Below are 22,289 nucleotides of genomic sequence, written 5' to 3'. Positions count from 1 at the left end.
ATTCCTGGCTCTTCCATCATTCCTCCAAGTTGGTCTTGGGTGCAGCTTTCCAGTTTAGAGAGGATTGTCATTACCCACCTCAGCATGTGCTCTTGGGAGAACCTCCCTTGCTGGTGAGTAAGAGGATTAATGAGACAAAGTATGAGAAAACTCTTTGAACTCCCAGTTATCAAAAATGCTCAGATGTCCTGTGGCTCAGCTTAAGGGCCCTGTGCACAACAGTGCACACACATATCCAGGCAAATGCTAGCTGCTAGGAAAGAGGTTTCTACTGGAGCTGCAATATGTTATTCTATGAAAGAGAGGTGACAGGTCTGTTCAGTGAGGGTATATTGAGTATTTGGACTGTTCCAGGCCTTTTGTTTCTCAATGCTGTGTGTGTGTGTGTAGGGGGGGGGATCTGGGTGAGTGTGTGTGTGTGTGTGTGTGTGTGTGTATGTGTGTGTGTGTGTGTGTGTGTGAGAGAGAGAGAGAGAGAGAGAGAGAAAGAGAGAGAGAGAGAGAATGGAGAGAGGAGAGAGAGAGAGAGAACAAGGACACCCAGCCCAGGCCTCACCCACAGTGAGTCTGATTTACTTTGTCCAGGCTGGGGCTCGGCACTGTGGTTTGTCACACTCCCACGATGATTCTCTTGATACTAAATATGAGCATCATGCCCAGTGTCACTGCAGGAGCCAGGAGAAGTGGTGTTTGGTGGTTTCCAGTCCCTGGTCCTCCTGGTCCAGATTCCCTGGCAGCCTTAGGGATGCACTTTGTCTCTGCCCTGCCCTTCCTACTTTAGAAGGCAAGAATATTCAAGTTGAATGCTTCACATCTGAGAGACTTTGCTCAAAATGGGGACACTTTAAAGGATGATGAAAACAAGTGTGACTAGATGGCCTTCTTCCTGCCATTCCCTCCTCTGTGCTTGTTCTAATCACCACCTTTGTGTGGGTGTTATTCCTTTAAAAGCATTCCCTAGTGTATTTCGGACAGTGGGATTTAATGTTTTACAAAAAGACACACAAGGAGAAGGAAAGTCAAGAAGGAACACTGAGTGGTGGGCCTTTAAAATAATATCTTAGTGTCAACCCTGCTTGAGAAAGCTAAGAACCCTGATGTTAACAAAAAATGGAAAGCACAATGTGGAAGGACAGGAATCCTTGATGCATCCTCCAGAATGCATGTGCCCATGCTGACAGAATGGTGGAGATGGAAAAACGGAGCTTGACACAGGCAGAAAGGGTCTGGTGAGCAAAGGTGAAGGCCAGCGTAAGGCAGTCATGAATTCTATTTCACTTACAGGAACAGAAGACCTGCAAGCAGCAGGGGGCAGGGGCCAACCTAGCAAACCCTCCTCCATTGCTTTTAAACTTGAACAGACCTCTTTCTGAAATGTAAATGCCTCAGACAAGTTGGCAATATACATCATAATTGTCCATTGGATTTCCCAGCTGACCAGACCTTCTCCTCCTTCCCTCCATGCTCACGTTGGGGGTTCATTCATTCAACAAATTGTTCATTCTTTCATTCAACCAACTCACTGTCATTGAACAGTTACTGACCTCCTACTCCTGTAGCAGCCACCAGGGACCTACGGTGACAAGACAGATGGGTTTCCAGCTCTGACAGGTTTATAGTTACTGGAGGGAGACACCGCCTCCCATACAGTTACTGGAGGGACACTGTGTCCCACGTGCCTATATGAGGTTTCAAATGTGTGAAGTTCTAGGGAGAAGAGGTGCAACGCAGGGAGGCTTTGCTCTGAGAGCAAATAACATGGAATTTGGATCTACTCTGTGAAGATGGGCACAGCTTCACTAACACCTAAAGAAGTTAAAAGGGTTAACTAGTTAACTAGTTTGTGTGTGTGTGGCCATGTCTATATGTGTGTATCGGAGTACATGTATGTGTGTGTAGGTGTGTGTATAGAAAGGTATATGTATAGATGTGTGTGTATATGTATGTGTGTCTCTAGGCATGTGTGTATTGTTAGTAGGCATGTGTGTATAGGAGTGTGTGTATGTGTGTGTGTGTGTAGATATGTGTGAATATGTGTTTATGTATATATAGGAGTGCGTGTATATGTGTAGGTATGTGTAGGTATGCATATAGGAATGTGTGCTTGTGTGTATAAGTGTGTATATAGGAGTGCATATTTGTGTGTGTATAGATATATGTATAAGTACATGATATACGTGTGTATAGATATATGTGTATGTGTTTGTAAGCATGTGTATAAGAGTATATGTATGTGAATATGTGTAAGTGTGTATAGGAGTGTGTGGGTATGTGTGTCTAAGTGCACATAAATGTGTATATAGGAGTCTATGTGTAGGTGTGCATGCATGTATGTGTGTAGATATATGTATAGGAGTGTGTGTAGGCATGTGTGTAAGTGTATGTGTGTGTGTACATGCATATTTGTGGGTATGTATAGGAGTTTGCAAGTGTATATAGGGGTGTATAGGTGTGAGTTGGTGCGCATGCATGTATGTATATGGAAGCATGTGGGGGCATGCGTGTAAGTGTGGATAGGTGTGTGTTGGTGTACATATATGTACAAATGTGTAGGCATGTGTGTGTAATCAGGCCAGTGTACATAGCTTGCAGATGCCCTGTGGGAAGAGCCAGCAGCCCCTAGTGCTACAGCTGGAGAAAGCAGAGATGGGGAAAAGAAAGGGGAAAAGTACCAGACCTAACCAGGCCATTTAGGATTTTGGTTTTTCTCCTGAAAGCAGTGGGAAGCCTCAGCAGCATCTCATTGAGGAGTATGTGGTGGAGGACGGGGAAGAAGAGACCACGTTTACATATTAAAGTGGTTTCACCTTCCAGTGTGAGTGTGAGAGGCTGGAACTGAAGCAGGCGTCCCACCAGGAGTCCTGCACAGAGGTCCCCATGAATGATGGTGGAGATGCAGCACAGGAAGAGACTGGGCAGAGAGAAGAAAGGCAATTCTGGATTGATGACAGATTATCCATAAAAGGTTGGGGGGACAGAAGGTAAGGATGCTCCATGCACATCCTGTATAACTAACTGCGTGCTTCATGGGGCCAGGCAAAGAGTGAACGTGACTTTCATTTTGGTGATTTGGAGCAGCCCAAGTGAGAAGTAAGGAGTTGGATCAGTCATGGCGATGTTTGGATACGTGAGGTAATTCAGGGAAGACCAAGACATCAGGAGACAGGGGACCAGGAGATCAGCCACCAGGGGAAGAAACCTGGGGGTATGCGGACTGCCTGATGTCCTTGACATCAAAGGAATGCCAGAAGGTTGAGAAACTGAGGACTGACATGAGCCATATGGTCACCCACGGAAGCCAGAGGGGACTTTTGTGAGAGCAGCTTCAGGGCATCAAAGAGGCTGTAAAGAGAGAAGCAGGAGAGACAGGAAAGCAGAGGTGACATGTACAACCATAAGGAGCGTGGCAGTGGCAGGAGGTGAGAAGGACATTGGTGGGGGCAGGGATGCGCTGTCCTGCAGGCACATTCTCGTAATGCGTTCCAGGCGGGTGCAAAGACCTGGTGAAGCCAGCCTCGCTTGTTGACTCAGCCTTTCCAGGCAGAGCAGGGCATCCCCTGGAGCTAAAATGTCTACTGCCCTTCTGTGTCTTTGTGAATCAGTTTGCTGTGTTACAGGGAGAAGAAATCAACAGTAAACTTCATTCAGAGCAGGTCACTCATGTCCTTTATGACTCTACATAGATCTAATGAATGATGCAGTGTGCTAGTAAAGCAATCTACTATCATTCTGCACCTCCACCACCTCTAACTTGAATTAGAGTTGAATGGAAACACATTTCTTTCACTGAATTCTATGGAACCAGCTGTTTTCACCATGTGACAACCTAACTCTTGTAAGTTGGTCACCATTTAAAATTATAATTTGTTTGACGGACACAGAGATGAATCACTAACACACCAAAATCACTTATGCCTTTTCAACATAAGAGATAAAAGAAACAACACACACTTGCTGAATCCCTCAGGTGAAGTGCCTGCAGACCCTGGGCATTCTGACTTTACTTTTTGTAGGGAATCATGGGGAGCTGCCGCTGCTCTGTGTGATGTGACATCATCATGTTTCATCCCAAACAGTCTCCAATCCTGCTTCTGGTGTAGTTCAGAAGCGGCTTCTGAATGTTGGAAACTGTAGCAGCCTGGGTTCTTGCCTTCCTCTCTGCCACCCACTTCATTCCCATGTGAAACAGGGAGGTGATGGCAGGTGTAGAAGCCAGGTCTCTGGGCAGCTCAGCCATGTGTTCCATGGCCCTCTTTGTGCCATCTACCTCTCCCTGATGTCACTAGACCTCAAGATGAGGGGAGGCTATTGAAGCATGGACAAACAGACAAAAGCCTTCTCTCCAAACATGACTTTGCCGGCTGTTCCATGGCATTCCATCTGGAATATCTTCAGGTATAAGCAGCTACATCTCTCACTATCAGCTCCTGGCAAGGTATGCCTACTCTTCCACCAGAAAGAGCCAACTAGAAGACTTTTTTTTCTCTTCCAATATGGGTGGGGGGAATAGTTTGACCCCTCGAACTTTTTGGGGGGGATTTGATTTGGCAAACAGACCAAAGCTCTGCAGACTTGGGAATAACTTGAAAAGCTTCTGGGTCATCTCTTGTCCCACAAGGTAAAATATTTAGGACTCAAAAGTCTGGAATTAATGCTTTTGGCTGCAAGTGATAGCCAACATATAAGTTGTTCACACAACAAAGTATGCTAATAATTTCATTCAAGAAGTCTCAGGTAGGGTGATTTCAGGCTTAGCTAATGTAGCGATTCATTGAGGCCTCCGAGGTCCCAGGTTCTTTGTTCTCTCTTGTCCCAAGCATGCCTGCTTTTCCTGATCCCCAGCAGCTTTGTACACCAGCATCAGAAGATAAGAGGACAGGATGACTATTGCTCGCTTCCCTGTTTGAGGACAAGCACCCAGCACTCTCCCTCACACCACGTGGTCAGCCTGGGTCTCATGTCTGCCCAGACTCAGGTGTTGGCCAGAGGGATGGACATGTCATCATTGGCTCAGACTTGTCCAGGTTCATGTGCTGGATAAAGGAATCTCCCAGCATCTCCTGAAGCTTATGGCCAATGGATACACAACTGAGTTCCCCTCTGGAAAATTAAGAGGGAGCATCTGTTGAAGAGGCATCAAGGAGTCATAAGCTGTTGTGATTAGAAAGATTCCCTACATCCTACTTCATATAGAGGGAGGGACCCAGAGAATTCTGGATAGACCCCCTGCAACTTTCAGCTGAAGAATGATCATAGCTTTAGGTGGAAGACAGGTGGGCTACAGAGATGCTATTTAGTGGATTTGAGGTCCCAGGGCTACTGGATCCATCACAGCAGCACCCATGAGCATGGTGTGGCTGCTGATGGCCACGTTGGACTGAGGCCAGTGTTGCTACACACTCTGATTTGTCATAAGAAGCTAGAAACCCAGATCTTCGTGTAAAACCTTACACTTCTTAAATATTGATCAACTCAAATTTTTAAGAACACTGTGTGATTCTAATAAAAAATGTGCAAGAGTTAGACCTAGTCTAGGACTGGGATTCCTCATACTGATAAAGAGGCTCACGTCTAGAAGTTATGAGGCTTTGCCATTAATGATTGTCACTGACCATGGGTGACACCCCTGGATTGAGAGACACCAAATATTACAGCAGAAGCCCAAGAGCTCTGTTACATTCTCCCAGGACTGAGGATCAGGCCACTTTCTAACTTTTATCTTCTAGAAAGGACTGGAAAAGGGATATGACATAAACCAGGATGCTTTTAGGAAATAAGACGGAATGCATCCTGCCAACAGGAATATTTCCCTTGCCGTATTGGAGAAAGGTAGGGTGTGGACCACGTGATTCATAGTTTCAGATGGAAACTAGACACAATCCAGAATGTTTATGGGAAAAGCAATGGGGTGATGAAACTTAGTCACCATTGAATAAAATTAGACAAATGAGCACAAGCATGGGCAGCTAATTCCACCTTATGGGCAGCTGCAGTTGCAGAAACCTCCAGAAACTGGGACACAGGGCCTCTGTGTACGTGGACCATCTCTACTTTGACTCTTGTCAGTTCTAACAAGATTCAGTGCTGGTACTGGGGGGTCAGTCATGCCTTCTTGTCCAGGACAGTCCAGTCATGGTTGGATGCCCGACTCATATGGACTTTTCTTTGTCATTGTGCCCTGGGTACCCACCCACACCCACACTCTCAACATGTCACATATCTCGCTGTCAACACCTATCTGTTAGCTGGAGACACTCTGGCCACTGGGGCTGTGGGACAGCTGTATCCCTACCCTGTCCTGACTGCCCAGCTTTCCTCTCCTTACACCCCTCTTCCCAAGAAGATGCTAAGGGAAACACAGCAGTTCATAAAAAGGTCAGCTATTTATTATTTTTTTAAAAAGGATATTAAAAAAGCAACCTGGTTTATTTTCAAAACAACTTAATGGAACTAAATTGCTCCACCATTTTTTACGATATGAAAACAGGAGTCTTCTTCATTTGCCCAGTAAATGCTGTGACAGAGGCAATGAATGCGGGCTGATCTCCTCCAGGGTCTGCCCTCTCCTGCCCTCACTTCCTCCTACTGTGTGGAAAAGGGTCAGAGTGACACAGTAGCCTTTTGTAGATGGAAAAACAAGGGCACAGAAGAGCTGAGTCACTCCCCCGAAGTCACAGAGCTTGGACCAGGCAGCAGAGGAGAATTCACAGTGTATCTCTATCTAGACCCCAGGGACTCTGACTTCTCATGCAACAGGAAGACAGGAGAGGGGGGTGTCTAGTTTACATTTCCATGGAATAGTCTGGGCCAATCAGGAAGATCAGATTCTAGGGAGCCCTCAGGGCACTCAGGGAACCCTGTACACTCTGGCTGCAGTTCTTGACTTGTGGATCTGAATGCTTCACAGCCAGCAGGCGAGCTCCCAGCTCATTTCCAGGAGAGCCTGCCTCTGCTCCAGAAGTCAGGAGTCCACGCATGAGCCTTCTGATGGCGCTGTTTGAGCGGCAGTTACAATTGAATGGCCCTGCTGCCTCCTCTGTCTCCACCTGGCCAGCAGGGCCTGGGCCTTTGAAGCATCAGTGTCCTTGCAGAGAAGCAGCCTCCAAGCACCCATATGGGGTCAGCAGGTCCTAGGTGCCAACAGCAACTTGTAACCCCAGTGGCAAGGGTGATTGATTGGCATAACAGTGCACCACTGAGGGAAAATACAGTGTGGTAACTTCTGGACAATTCAATCCCACGGCAGGCAGGAAAAATTTGCTGGGCACATGTTGAGATCTCAGGTCATGGTGCTGTCTTTAAATACACACACAGTGCCCCATGCACTACACACATCTGCCTGGGGTCCTGGGTTAAAGACACCTATGGCCATGGTCCGTCTGCACTGGCTGGCTCCTCTCCCATTCATCCTCCCAGGCCCCCACAACAGGCAGTCGGACCTCTTTGGGTCCCGTTCAGGGCTATTGGGCATTGTGCTACCCCTGGGGTATTCGTGGTGGCTGTTTCAGAACCAACTAGAGCAGAAATAACCGTAATCATAAAATTGTCACGTAGTGAATGTGAGACTCTATTCACAGGGCTAATGATGGCAATTGTTGGTGAAGAACTGACTTCCAAAACCTTTACTATGTCATCTCATTTAATCCACATGCTTCCGGCTGTGTGACATCATTTACATATTAGGAAACTGAGGTCCAGAGAGGAAAGATATTTGCAAAAGTCACATGACTAGCAAGTGTCATATTTGCCAGCAATCACAACTACAGAAAGTGGGAATTATCATTCCTGTTTGTAGTTGAGGTGAGTTTGAGGATGCCAACTGAGGCCAGGCAGCAGTCCTGACCTAGGAAGATGGGGCCTGTCTTTTCTGTGTGCTCCTGGAGCAGGACACTCTTCTCCTCTGCAGCCCAGGCTCCCAGTTGCAAATGGTTTAGCACCCACTCAGCATGTCCTGGACCTACCTGGTATCTGGCCTGTTCTCTGATGGATGCTTGAGACGTCTGCTTCTCTACATCTAGTCTATACTTCTCAGGAACCTCCAAGACTGCCCACTCAGCTTCCTGAAAGCAGTAAAATTCTATCTATTCAACCTGTGAGACCTCCTTGCAAACAACTGCAGTGTTACTGTTCTCATTTACTGAGAATCAAAACTTGGCGTGTGAGGCCAAAGAGGTCATTTGTATTTCTATGAAATTATATTGTCTAAATCGGGCTAACTTGTTATGACAGCTTATTGGAACCACTGAGAATATTGTAAATGCCAAAGAGATCCTGCAAATTGCCCAGCTTAGCCATGGAAGCATGATTTACAACCTTGTATTTCAAGCACAGAGCTGTTGCTGGAGATGAAAAGAAAAAAGATCCTGCCGAAAAGCACTATTTCTCTTTGTGATTTATCTCTTTCCAAATCCTGACAAGCGGCCTTTTCTTATCAAAGCCAGTTGTCAGGAGGTGAACACCAGTTAACCTTAAAAACAACATTCAGCCCGGTCAAGTTTTCTAGAAATATTGTGCATGATAAATCACGTTAGGAGACTATTTACAAAATGTGGAAAAATCAATAATGCTCTAAGGAAGAATGTTTAACCAGCCAAGGAGCCAAACAAGACTTGAAGGCAGGGAATTCTTTGAAAAAGAAAATCTCCAAGTCTCCACCAAATGTAATGGGGCCTTTTTGTCCCTTTCATTTTTTCTTCAGTGGGGACTGGCCGGAGGTGTGGAGCCTGCCTCTTCTCTGTTTCCTTGCATTCACAGTAACAGTGACTCTTGTCTCCTGAAGATCTGCTCTGCCCCAGCCTCCACAGGAAGTGCTAACAGCTATTGTCTCCTTGAATTTAATGCTCAGAACATGATGGTATCTTGATTCTTATTTTCCCCTTTTTCAGATGAGGAAATCAACATCTCTGGACGTGAAGAGGTTGGGTTCAATCCCAAAGCAAGCAAATGGCCAGATTGAGGCTTCAGCTCTTGTAAAAGGAGAGTCTGGGCTGTCTCAGCTCCTCAGTCTCCTGGTGTGATGGTAGCTCACCTCCTGCCAGGCACTGTTCTGAGTGCTTTTGAGGTATGAGCTCATTTAATAATCCTCACAAAGACCTAGGAAAATGACACTGCATTGTCTCCCATTGCATTTGAGAAAATGGTCACAGATTGTTTTACTACACAATGAATAACAGAGTGGTTCAGCAGCTTGTCTAAGGTCACACAGTTACTAAGTGACCCAGTAGGATTTGAACCAAGGATGGATGTGTTCTATCCCTTCAATGCAAAAAATCCACAAGCTGCCCCTTGGGATGCCTGAGCATACTTACACCCTGGGTGGGTGAGTGCAGTGGCTCACTCTTCTGTATAATGCCGTAACTTTCAGAAATGATCATGTCACGATCACTATTAGTGAGTTTTCTTTATCTGTTTTTTCATTTTAAAATCATGTACTTTAGGGGCACCTGGGTGTCTCAGTTGGTTAAGCAACCGACTTCAGCTCAAGTGATGATCTTGTGGTTTGTGAGTTCAAGCCCCGCATTGGGCTCTGTGCTAACAGCTTGGAGCCTGGAGTCTGTTTCGGATTCTGTGACTCCCTCTCTCTGTCCCTCCCCCACTCATGCTCTGTCTCTCTTTCTTCAAAAATAATCAAACATTAAAAAAAATTTTAAACCATTTATTTTAAAAGGTGAAGCTTCAGTTGAAAAGAAAAAAAAATACTCAGATTCAATTAACTATCTCTGTTCCCCTGGTTTAAGCTTTCAATCACAAATAACCCAAGTGGCCACAGACAGTGATGGAATACAAGTGGCTTGAGCTGTGTCTTTCTCTCTACAGACTCTGTGCTGTTACTGTTTGTTGGGAATCTGCTAGAGGAGCTGGAGACTGAGCCGGCTGAACAATTCCCCGCCACTGTGAACTTGCTCCACAGGTCTGTGGAAGGTGTGGTCCATGTGGGGTGGAGTCCTGCTTTGCCACTGGGAATTTCCCAAATAAGCTTCCACAGAATATACAATGTTTATTAAAGGATATGTAATTACAAGGTGCTGCACTGAAGCTTGCATATATATTATTAAACAGGGGTTTCTGGGAGGCTCAGTCGGTTAAGTGTCTGACTTTGGTTTTGGCTCAGGTCATGATCTCGAGGTTTGTGAGTTCAAGCCCTGTGTGGGGCTCCATGATGACAGCATGGAGCCTGCTTGGAATTGTCTCTCTCCCTCTCTATCTCTGCCCCTCCCAACTCATACTCTACTGCCCCTCTCTCTTTTTCAAAGTAACTAAATAAGCTTTAAAAAAATAAAATAACAGTAACCACCACAATTGTTTAGAATGTAGAGCAACAGAGGTGTGTGTGTGTGTGTGTGTGTGTAGCAGAATTTTATCACTGATCTTGTTTAGAATTGGTGGGAATTGGCAAAAGTAAAAAGACAATAAAAACAAGACCATCATTGAATCAGTTTTAGTACTTTACTATTTGAAATTCCCTGCAAACCCTGTGAAGTGCACCGCTCCCTGGCAGCCACCTCAGGCCCCCCACTTACCTGGGTCACCTCTAGAAGGTGTCCTTCACTCAGCAAGAGAATTGCTGCTGAGAGCCTGTGGCCGGCCAGCCTGTCCCTCTCTACCAAGGACTGTCCTCTTGTCCTCTGTCTTACCTGTCTGGTGCAAAATCAAATAGTACCAAAACCCATGTCCCTTCCTCCTCCCTGTGCAGAAAACAGAGCCTGGCACATAGTAGGTGCTGACATACATTTCCTGAGTGAAGATACAAAAGGGGGACAATGAACTGACATACATATTGGGGATACCTGCTGTGTATGTCAGGAAAAATGCAGTGTACCTTTTGGACATGTCTTCATTCAATTTTTAGTTTAGAGAATAAAGAAAAAGAGACATCAGATGCCTGAATGACCCACAAACCGATCACTGTGCTCCAGAATAATTGAGATTAAACTATCCCCATATTAGAGACTGGAATGGATCCATTCCGAACATTGTATGAAGTACATTTTAGGACAATTTAAAAAGAAAGCGCAGAGTACTCATTAAGAGTCCAGAATAAAAGTAGCCAGTTTGGGGTCATGGCTCAGTGCTTACACCATGCTATTAGGTTTACGTTTATTCTAGAACATGTAAAGTGGCTTGTATTCAAAGATCTGCCAAGGAAAGCTCTCTGGTCTTCCAACTGCTGATTTTTTTTTAAATTATCAATCTTCAGAGAGATTTGATAAAATCTACATTTTAAATAAAATGTAATAAATTTTCATCCATGGAGGAATTCAGTATGTGATGTTCAGAATTTCCTCCAAGTTGGTATCCAAACAATCCTCAATCCTTTGTGAACTTAGCCAAGTTCTATCTGGTAAAAGTAAGCTCTCCTTCTTCTGCTGAGCTCACAGGCAAAAGCACTGTGCTCCCAACCTCACCACGCTGACGCTCCTGCCACATCCTTATGGAGTATACAGCAGGGAGAGGACAGTAGGACACCTGGAGCTAGAAACCTCAGGCCATGGGGTGCCAGGAGAGTTAACTCAGCCAAGCTCAGCAGGCAGAGACTGAAGGATCAAGGATCAGAGGAAAATTCAGAAGATGTGAGGTACAGGGGGAGAGGAGATAACAGAGAAACTGTTCTGCATTCAACATTCGGTGGGTCAGTATGAGGTCAAATGCACTCTTGTGGTTTAGACAGATGGTTTGGTTCCTTGTGCCACATAGTGAGGGCTCAGCAGTGGACTCCATCCCTACTCTCTTGCTAGTCTGCTTTCTTCCCAGCTCCAGAGGAGGGAATGATACATAACTACATGAGTTCACTGTTGTTGACACTAGAGTAAGAAAGATATCCAAAGGCCCTGTTCCCATGTCATTTGCAGATGAGGGGGATCAAGAGTGAGGCTTAGATAACCAGGTTACTGGAGATAATAAAGTAGAATCCACAAGCCTAAGAGAAGGCAGCTTTCTGCACTGAACATGGCCTTTCTCACAGTTGGTGCTTTACAATTCTCCCTGGGTTAATGAATAGATAAACTGAGCTCATGGCCTTGCTTCACTTTCTTCTTTATGATGTCAACACTTGGCTAAGTGAAGAGTAGTTGATTTGAAAGTTCCCACGTGAAAGATGAAGAACTGCCAGCAAAGGAATACCCTGACAAAGATCTGGGGGTCTGACTGGTTAATAAGTTCTAAGTCACTGATTCAACCCACGTCCTTAAGCACCAACCAAGCAATGTGTTGGATGAGTCCTGCAGGATCACAACAGTTTGCCGAGGAATCTAGCTCTGTGCTCTACAGACAGTAAGTAGTCTGGCTACTTCCCAATCTTCCCAAGGGGGTGAATGCAGAGTCCTGAGGAGGCAGGGAGACTCTAAGCCCCAAGAGGCAGCCTCCCTCCAATTGTTCTCTGGCCCAGGTCCCATTTTTCTGCCTCCAGTAGACACAGCCTTCTAGGACCCCCAACCCTTGGTAGTATAAGCAGAGAGCCATGAAGTCCTACTGGGTACCTCCCATGTCCTCTATTCCTACTCCATCCATTGCCAAGAACAGAGTGTTCTGGATCGTTATCACTAAATCTGCTATCCCTAATCCAGGGGAACCAGCCCAGGTCAAGTGACTGTCATATGTGCCTGGAAATCAGCAGTTGCCTGCTGAGTGATTCCCCCACATTGCTGGGGTCCATCAACCTGTTCCCCAATCTTCTACATGCAGGTCTTAACAAGTTGGCCCCTGGGTGTTTCCCCATGGATTTCAGAACAAAACTCCAAATTTTCATTGTTTGGACTCACAGAGCTTCTCCTTGACTGGGTCCTCCTTTCCATTTTTCAGGCTTTGGTCTTACAGCCCTTCTTTCACTCCCTTGTAAAGGGTACAACCCTCATATCACAGGGCCTTTGTTCGTGCTGTTACCCCAGATGGAAATCATTCCCCTTCTTTGCTATTCTTCCTTCTGATTCCAGCTTCACTGCCATTCTCCATCAGAGGACACTGTCACACTTCCCACTTCCCATTTCCCACTTCCCAACCAAGTCAGTACCTTGGCTGACACCCTCATCTTCTCCCTGTGTACGTGTCATAGCTACAACTGTTCAACATGTTCATAGCTATCTAATATAACAGACTTCAAGGGTCATGAAGGTAGGAGTTCCTTCCTTTAATCCCTGTGCCCAGCCCAGTGCATGCTGGAGGCTTAAATAACATTGGCTAGGTGGCTGGATAGGTGAGTGGGTGTATAGATGGATGGATGGATGGATGGATGGATGGATATATGAGTGGGTGGTTAGATGGATGGGTGAATGGATGGATGGATGGATGGATGGATGGATAGGTGAGTGGGTAGATAGATGGCACCAAAGAACACAGGAGTATCCTATGGGTTCTGGGAGAGAATCTCTGGACTATCTCAAATATCTTATTAAAATAAGAACATAAGGAACACCTCTGATGAGTCTCCAAGAGTCTGAGATGGGCGTCGCATGCCTTGGGGAGGCGAAAGCCAGCAAGTTCATTATCTTCACAACACCCTAAACTCAGATCTCTGTGGAAGGCCGATGTAGCAGACACTGGTGCCATGCCCATAGCCCCTTGGCAGCTCCCTGCAATTCTCTTCAGTGTTGCCTCTGGTCAGGCAGGTTCTTCCTGTCAGCCCAGAGTGCCAAGAACTTGTTGCCTCCAGTGAGGAAAGGGGCTGGAGGAGAGCTGCCACAGCCCCCTCTCCTTGGCTCAGAAAACTGATGCAGGTGTTCCAGAGACCACGGTGCAGGAGCCCCAGTGTCACCTATGCACTCAGGCACCCTGTGTTGGTACCCCCATTCCCTGCCTGACTTGCCCTCTCAAATGAATGACTTGTCCCCAGTCCTTGAGTCAGGGTCTACTTCTAGGGGAAGTGCCCCAACTAAAGACAGCGCCAGTGAGTAACACATCTGCAGGAAGAACTGCAGGAGGAACACCCTTTGTTTTCTTCAAGGGCCTTTGATGAGCTGCTGAGCGGAAGGGGCCTGCCGTGACCAGGATTCTCAGAACTCTGGCCCTTCCTGGTAACTCTGAGCTGGGAGACAAGAGTGCCAGTCCAGGGCCATGAGGCCAGAAGCATTTTCTTTTTTTCTTTCTGATGGCTTTTTGTGACACTGCCACCTCACAACACAATATATGCACCACAAAACCCTGAAAACTGCCAAATTTCACCCTATTTATTTTAATGTTCTTTAGGAGCTTGGCATTGTGTTAGACACTCTGTGATTCCCACGGCCCGGTTCCTATTTAAAAACTGCCCATCTATTTAAAGTTCATGATGTGGGGGATAAAAGAAAAAAGACTTCCAAAGCCAAAGGGAACATGAGATAGGCAGAAGAAAAATCCAGTTTGCTTCTAAAAAAGGCTGAAAATTATAACCATCCGTGGCCTCATGTCTCAAGTCTGAGAATTTTTTTTTTCTCTTCTGGCTGTTTGCAAACCAAAGTGGAATTTTATTATGGGTTACTAAGTGAGCTTTTTCAAGTTCTCAGTCCCCAGAAGTCTCCACTCACTCTGTAGCATGCCATTTAAGTTCCTCCTGCAGATGGGGAAGACAAGGGAACCCAAATAAAACAGAAGGGTGTCTCCCAGCTGCAACGGTCTGCCCCCACGCCTCTGCATTTCCCCAGCGATTAGCCAGGGACCCAACACAGCCGCCTGACCTCTTTTACGAACAACAAAACCGTGATGAAGGCAACAGGAGTCAGAAAACTATTCACTGCAGGAAGCCCCAGTATCCGGTGAGAAATAAGAAGTACAACAGTACAGGATGCGCCTTGGGTCAGGGGGATGTGAAAAGCCCTCGGTCTTTGTGTTCTTCCCTGTGCCAGAACGTCTGCGTCGGAGCCCTCAGTTCTCCTCTCAGCTCAGCTGCTGTCACTGCACGGCTGCCAGCCTCCCGCTGAAGGGGACACGGGTCCATAATGGCCACCTCTGCCGGCCTGCTGCTGCCGCTGCTGCTCCTGGGCCAGCCCTGGGCGGGGGCTGGAGCTCCCGGGGAAGCTGTGGTGTGCGCGGGGAATGCCTGCTACACAGCCCACTGGGGCAAGCTGAGTGCGGCCGAGGCCCAGAGTCACTGCAGCAAGAATGGGGGCAACCTGGCCACCGTGAAGAGTGAAGAGGAGGCTTGGCACATCCAGCGAGCCCTGGCCCAGCTCTTGGAGTTGGAGGAGGCCCTAGAAGCTCGGATGGGCAAGTTCTGGATCGGGCTCCAGCGCGAAAAGGGAAAGTGCTTAGACTCCAGCTTGCCGCTGAAAGGCTTCAGCTGGGTGGGCGGCGGGGAAGACACACTTTACACCAACTGGAACAGGGAGGTCAGGAGCTCCTGCATCTCTAGGCGCTGTGTATCCCTGCTGCTCTATCTGTCTCTGCCGTCTCATGCCAGCTACCTCCCCAAATGGTCTGAGGGCCCCTGTGGGAGCCCAAACTCTCCTGGAAGCAACATCGAGGGCTTTGTGTGCAAGTTCAATTTCAAAGGCATGTGCCAGCCTCTGGCTCTGGGGGGCCCAGGCCGGGTGGAATACAGGACCCCGTTCCAGGCCACCAGCTCCTCCCTGGACACTGTGCCCTTTGCCTCTGTGGCTAACGTGGCCTGTGGGGATGGGGACGAGGGTCGGGAGCATTACTTCCTGTGTAAGGAGAAGGCCTCAGATGTGTTCGACTGGGGAAGCGCAGGCCCCCTCTGTGTTAGCCCCAAGTACGGCTGCAGCTTCAACAACGGGGGCTGCCAGCAAGACTGTTTCGAGGGTGGTGATGGCTCCTTCCGCTGTGGCTGTCGGCCGGGATTCCGGCTGCTGGACGACCTGGTGACCTGTGCCTCCCGGAACCCTTGCAGCTCCAGTCCCTGTAAAGGGGCAGCCACCTGTGTCCTGGGACCTCACAGGAAGAACTACACGTGCCTCTGCCCCCAAGGCTACCAGCTGGACTCAAGTCAGCAGGATTGTGTGGATGTGGACGAGTGCCAGGACTCCCCCTGCCCACAAGAGTGTGTCAACACCCCCGGGGGCTTCCACTGTGAGTGCTGGGTGGGCTACGAGCCCCGTGGCCCTGGGGAGGAGGCCTGTCAGGATGTGGACGAGTGTGCCCCTGGCCACTCGCCCTGCGCCCAGGGCTGCACTAACACAGATGGCTCGTTCTACTGCTCCTGCAAGAAGGGCTATGTCCTGGCTAAGGAGGATGGCACCCAGTGCCTGGATGTGGACGAGTGTGAGGGCCCGGAGCATGGCCTTTGTGAGGGCTTGTGCCTCAATACACAGGGGTCCTTCCAGTGCAGCTGCCTGCCGGGCTGGGAGCTGGGCCCGGATGGGGTCTCGTGTACCACAGGGTCCACGTCTCTGGCACCACAGACTGGGCCTCCCCAGGGAGAGGATATGGGAGATAGAGAGGGGAATCTTGTGTATTCTTCCACAATATCCAGGCCCACCAGGGACTCCGAGGGCACCTCCAAGGAGGCATCCACCATGAAGACTCCCTCCCTCCCATCTGAGGCCCCCACCACCCTGACTGTGCCTGACATGCTGGCTCACAGTGGGCCCCCTGGCGAATGGATGGAGCCCAGCACCCATCACCCCAAGGCTACCACAGATGGTGGGGAGAATATGGATGAGGATTCCATGTCCAAACAAAGTGACAATGGCACCGATGGGCAAAAGCTGCTTTTGTTCTATATCCTGGGCACAGTGGTAGCCATCTTACTCTTACTGGCTCTGGCTCTTGGACTTCTGGTCTATCGCAAGCGGAAAGCAAAGAGGGAGGAGGAGAAGGAGAAAAAGCCCCAGAACGCTGCTGACAGCTACTCCTGGGCTCCAGAGCGGGCTGAGAACAGGGCCTTGGAGAATCAGTACAGGTAAAGGAGGCCTCAGATCACCTACAGGGGGCAGGAGGGTGGGCAGGTGCAGGGAGGTGGGAGGGCAAGGACCACCATACAAAGCAGACGGAGCACAAGGGGCAGGTACTGTCTAAACCCTTTGGCCCAGAGGCACTCACTGAGGCTCTTTCCTTGCCTGGTGCGTGGACCACGCGGGTTTCTCCCAGGGTCTAGATGTGCAAGGCAGGTCAAAGCGGCTTCCAATACTGTCATCATTGTTTCTCATAGTCCAACGCCAGGGACGGACTGCTGAAAGGTGAGGCAGCCTCAGGGACACTGCCAGTCGGCCATCACCATCCTCAGAGCTTTCCACACCCCATCGGAAGGGGCGACCCACATCCTTCCCAAAGACTGGACTGGAATCTTAGCAAACAGTTGTAAACATTCTTAAAAGCCTAGCACCTTGGAATATACAGGTATTTTCTACTTGTGCGTGGTAATCCTGAAGTAGAAGCAATGGGTTGGGATGTGATTTCGGGAATTTTGTGGATGTTAACAATTCTTACTCACTTTCCCTTTGCAAATTCAAATGTGACCAATTTCACATTTCCCACTGATTCTGGATGAGGGAGTTACAAATCAGGTGCTAATGGGGCTCCTTCTAAACTGCTTCCCTGCTCGCTTGAACATCTGAGGAGAAAAGGCTGTCTGCTAATGCTAATTAGTGTTGAAATGATTTGTTCCTCTTGGCATAACAGAGACTAAATCATTGTTTAATGATGTAAAAAGTTTTTCTTTTCTTTTTTTGTCAAAAGGAACATATTGAGGACTGGAAACATTTCTTTACATTTGCATTCATGTATTTTCCCATCACAAGCCCTGATAAGCTTGACCTTGTTGAAATCCTCCAGAATGACCATAGTACCCTGGACTGCTCAAGTAGCAAGGATGCTGGAAGTTTACAAATTGCATTTCCTAGTTCTTAACATTGCTAATAGTTTTGGGTTTCTTTGCAAGTGAAGTCTGGAAAGGGTGGGAGAAGGATGAAGTGAGTTGAAAGTGTTTTTGAAAGCCAGTAATCCAAAGAGCTGGAGAGAAAGGCCTGGGGCTTGTTTCACAAATACTTGAATCAATCCATCTAAATGCACTTGTGTTAACACACACTATTGATGAGGTGAACACGCACAAGGAGAAAAGTCAGAGTCGTCTCTCCTATGCCACCTGCCTTCCCTGCATTGTGCTCTGGATTTAAATGCTCTGATTATAGATGGATGGAGCCCCTAGAAGTCTCTCATTCTGACTGTTAACACTGTATGAGGGAGATGAGATGCTGAGCTTTGAAAGCTGGCATCATAAAGCATTTTAACACAGCTCACAGTTGGTATTGCTTCCTGAGGGCATGATTCCTGATTTGTGGCTATAGCTTGCAACCAGGTCAGGGACCAGACAGGAGGGACGCTGGCCCTGTGCTGCTTAAAAAACATTTGCCATATTTTTCTCTTGTTCTTAAAAAAGGGGGGAGAAGAGAAGGAGAGAGAAAAAGAATAATTCAAATCTTTTGCAACCATAAAAACTGCTTGAAGCAATTTTAATTTATTTCCTCCTTTTTAAATGCTTGCTTGTGAAGATTTCCCCTCCTGAGGTAGTGGTGGAGAGCACTACCTTCTCATGTGGTTCTGCCTGGGTCACTGGAAAGTAGCCGTGGGATTCAGATTTTTTTTTTTTTTTTTACTTTATGATGATCAGAGCTTTTTTTTTTTACTTTATATTAGAGGAGTTTAAATTTTTTTTAATATAATTTGTCAAATTGGTTTCCATACAACACCCAGCGCTCATCCCAACAAGCGCTCTCCTCTCTGCCCACAACCGCTTGAGTAGCACCAGGAGGACTCAGGTCACCTGCAGGCTTGTTGCTGTCACCACGCAGAACAGATTAGGAATGTGTTTCCTTCCGGGGATTCCCAAGTCTGCCTCTCAAAACCAGGGTGCCCTATTGTTTCTGGCTTTGCCTTAGAAACACATCTGTTCCAGAGGCGGACACCTGGGGCAGGAATAGCTGCCAGGTGAACGGCCGGCCCTCAGAGTTAAGTAAATATCCTTTTGCCAATATTGAAATGTAAATTCTATAGTTCAGATTTTTTTTTTTTTTAGGAAAAAGAGTAACTGAAGGAGTGAGTATACAGAAAGATGAAGGTTTTGGAGGACTTAGCAAGGTGTTTGGAACTTTGCTTTTTAAAGACATCTAATATTATTTAGATTTCAGTTGAAATACTGGTGTGTAACACTCAGGAGGCAAAGGCTTATATCCACTGGCCCCAGGACCCTTGGCTGTCTGTTGTGTGGGAACCAACCACACCACTATTCAGAGCTGGCCAGAGGCATTGCTGACAATATGTGCACTTACTTGAACTAACTGCAAATTCAACAGCTTTGCCTCCAGGCTTTTACAGTTCTACCCTTATCACTAGGGGAAAGAAGACATTCCTATTTAGGCTTCCCCTAAGTCCCTCTGAGGGCCTGTGGGACCTTGTACTGGCTGAGGTCCCCAAACATGCTCTCTCATTTTTACGGAGTCTGACTTCTTCTACTGCCCAGCCCCATTTTTGACTTTTCTGTTCAAATCTCTCTGTGCGTGGGAATGTGAAGCCCTATCCCTGATGGCAGGCAGACCGCAGATACCCACTGTGAAACACACAAGGGGAGAAATGGACCGATAAATAATTCCCCCAATCCCCTCTAGCAGAATCAGTCCATTCGTGAGCAGATGAGCCCTACCTTCTCTCCCGGAAGCTCCAACCAGTGGCCAAGATCCCTGAATTGGATGACCTTATCTGATGAAAACCACTGGCCTCAAACAAATACTGTTCTCCCCTTTGATACTGCTGCCATTTTGTATGAGGGATGTGAACTACTGTTTGGGGAGATGGGGACCCAGCAGTGGATGAACCACTGGCCACGTGGCCATTGACAAACTAGTTGTCGGCAAACTGTCCATTTATATATACAGAAGCTCCCCGGGTGGCTCGGCCACGACACAGCCTGGGAAATGGAGGGGTTGGAGCATGGGAGAGGTAGACTCTGCTGTGCACAGACTCCTCCAACTGTGTGCCTGGGCTGGGCTGGGGCAGACTGAGGGCTGTTCTGTCCCTGACCTGCAGAGCAGCAGAACGGCCAGGGTGATGGGGAAAGGGTGACAGGTCCATTTGGCAACAGGCTTAAAGACAATGGATACTTTTGCCCAAATAGAATTTTCCATAGTTCAATAATTCTAGGATGCTCTTGGACAATTTATATTAGGAAGAAACTCACCCTCTGCCCTCTCTCCATCTCCCAAGGCAGATAATTGAAAGGGAGAATGACTCCTAAAACATGCAGCCCACTATGTTCATTCCCGAACTTAGAGATAATCACTGCTCTTTTTTCTCGTTCATTTGAACATGTGATGCTGGACAAGCCTCGCTCCAGAATCTGAGGAGTGTAAAAAGCAAAGGTGGGGCAATTATCTGAAAATGCCTTTGAAAGAGTTGGACCCAGTGAGGTCTTTTGTAGGATGCACCCACCCCTGCTCAACATAGTGACCTTGAGGCAAAAGATGGCCTTGCAGGTGTCCCTTTGGTTCACCCACATGCCTGATCATCATAATTGTGGCATCTGGCACCACACATCCACATCGTGTTTTCCCTTCTGCATCAAGTGGGTGACTTAAGTGGGTTCTGCCTTAAGAACGGGAGGGATGCAGGCTAACATCCTGTCCGTGATTAGACAAAAAGGTGGAATAAAAAGTTAAACATGTATGTGAGCGTTGTATGTGCACAGTACAGGAAGAATTAGGTTGGAAATGAATCTCTGTCCCTGAAACACACACATGTGTGTTACTATTCTTATGTTTCAGTCAGGAGCCCCTGTTTGAACTCATTCTGGTGGCACCTGCACTTTTATCACTGAACGTTACCTTTGGAAAATATAGATGTGATCATTAGCTGATTTTATTCCAACCCTCTTTCCTATAAACGTTTCTGTGAAAACTGAGAACAGAGGAGTTTTGATTCCCAAAAATGTACTACATTCAAAGTAATGCATTTTTAAAAGCAAATATAGGACAGCCTTTTCCTATTATTTTTCTCCTTAGCTTCTCCATTGTCTAAATCAGGAAAACAGGAAAGCATGGCTTTCTAGCAGCTGCAAAATGGTGTAATGTCCCCTCCATGTTTCCATCACCTTAAACAATAGATTAGCATGGGAATCCGAGATATGATCCTTGAAAACATCTGTCCCTGTCTGGCTGCAAAACCTACTGCTTATAGCCATGTGGTTTGTGGCATTTGTCAACCAAAACAAACAAACAAAAAAGCCGATAATCAGAATTCTCCACATATTCTGTAATCAAATACCATATTCTGTTCCAGATTCCCAAAACTAATACACGCTGAAGTGCTTTTTTAAAAAGTGAATTGTGTTTTGACCTGTTCTTGGGGATCATGCGCATCTCTTCTAGGAAAAAACTCTAGAATATCTTTCTCACATTGTTCCTCTTTATCTGCAAGGGGGCAAGCATTTCCTTTCCACAAATCTTGCCCACCATTCTTCTGGACTGGGTTCTTGGTGCACATTTGACTGAAGCTTGAATTAGGTTGTTTGCAAGGCCTTGTTCTATGACACTCAATGGGACTGTAAATGTCAGTCATCCCTTCACAAATGCTAGATAAGAATTTAGTATTTTTAAATCTGTGTATTTGAAATTTGTTCCACTCATTCTGCCATCGTGGGATTTCTGTGCAGGGCGTCTTTCTGTCTTGGGCCCGACTGTTTCCCAGGCGGGGGGAGGGCAGGCTTGGCTGATGCACAGGGCCTCGGAACTCTGAGAAACCAAGGGCCATATCGAGTCCACCTCGACAAGCAGCAAGCCTGCCATCCTTTGTGTTTTATGTCACATGCCTAACCTAATAAACTCTGGACTACAGTTGTCACCTTGTTTCAATCTATTTCATAACAACTCAAGATACACTGAAGGACTTACATTTATGGCTATTAAGCATATCCGTTTCCCTTCTCAAAGAGCTGCTAAAAAATGTACTTTGGCTGCTCCACTTCTGCATTTCTACCTACTGGTTGTGATACTGACCCCAAAGCAGCTAGGTTGGGGCAAGGCCCTATCCACAGGAACAGGGACATTCAGAGGGATGGGGCCACAGTGTGTCCTGGGTCCTAGCTGCTGAACCCAGCCAGGCCGGACTCCATGCTTCCAGATATTTTCTTCTGACCTGGAGTCTACTGCCCCATGCCTCTCTGCCTGTTTAATTCCCCACATCATTTTAACTGCACAGGGGACACCTGGTGCAGGATTAAACATGTACAACTGGTGTGATGTGAGCACACCATTCCCTAATTAGCATAGGAGCATTTGTCACCACTTTGTCAGCAAAGCCTTTTCAGTTTGTTTAACTCATTGGACAGGCAAACCTGATCCCCTCCAGCTTGGCTGCACGAATCTCACTGTGGC

At 47.1% G+C, this 22,289-nt stretch overlaps 1 protein-coding gene and 1 long non-coding RNA gene across 2 annotated transcripts; both read left to right on the top strand.

The window, feature by feature from the left end:
- The first annotated feature begins 2,211 nt into the window (after positions 1-2,211).
- Positions 2,212-21,891, top strand: LOC125162603 (uncharacterized). The gene is made up of 3 exons (XR_007151096.1): positions 2,212-2,223; positions 6,121-6,124; positions 21,800-21,891. It is a non-coding gene; the product is annotated as an uncharacterized LOC125162603 (long non-coding RNA).
- Positions 14,554-21,752, top strand: CD93 (CD93 molecule). The gene is made up of 2 exons (XM_047853829.1): positions 14,554-16,828; positions 17,078-21,752. The coding sequence occupies exons 1-2, from the start codon at positions 14,907-14,909 to the stop codon at positions 17,100-17,102; spliced, it is 1,947 nt and encodes a 648-aa protein (XP_047709785.1). The 5' UTR covers positions 14,554-14,906; the 3' UTR covers positions 17,103-21,752.
- Positions 21,892-22,289: the final 398 nt, after the last annotated feature.

The sequence above is a fragment of the Prionailurus viverrinus genome, chromosome A3, assembly GCF_022837055.1.
Source record: "Prionailurus viverrinus isolate Anna chromosome A3, UM_Priviv_1.0, whole genome shotgun sequence".
Taxonomy (NCBI): domain Eukaryota; kingdom Metazoa; phylum Chordata; class Mammalia; order Carnivora; family Felidae; genus Prionailurus; species Prionailurus viverrinus.
Note: the sequence above shows the minus strand (reverse complement) of the source record. Positions and strands in the feature narration are given on the sequence as shown.

Excerpts from the sequence above, each read along its gene's own strand:
- CD93 (XM_047853829.1), top strand. The coding sequence starts at position 14,907 with ATGGCCACCTCTGCCGGCCTGCTGCTGCCGCTGCTGCTCCTGGGCCAG. Across the intron at positions 16,829-17,077 it reads GCCTTGGAGAATCAGTACAG|TCCAACGCCAGGGACGGACT; the intron begins GTAAAGGAGGCC and ends TGTTTCTCATAG.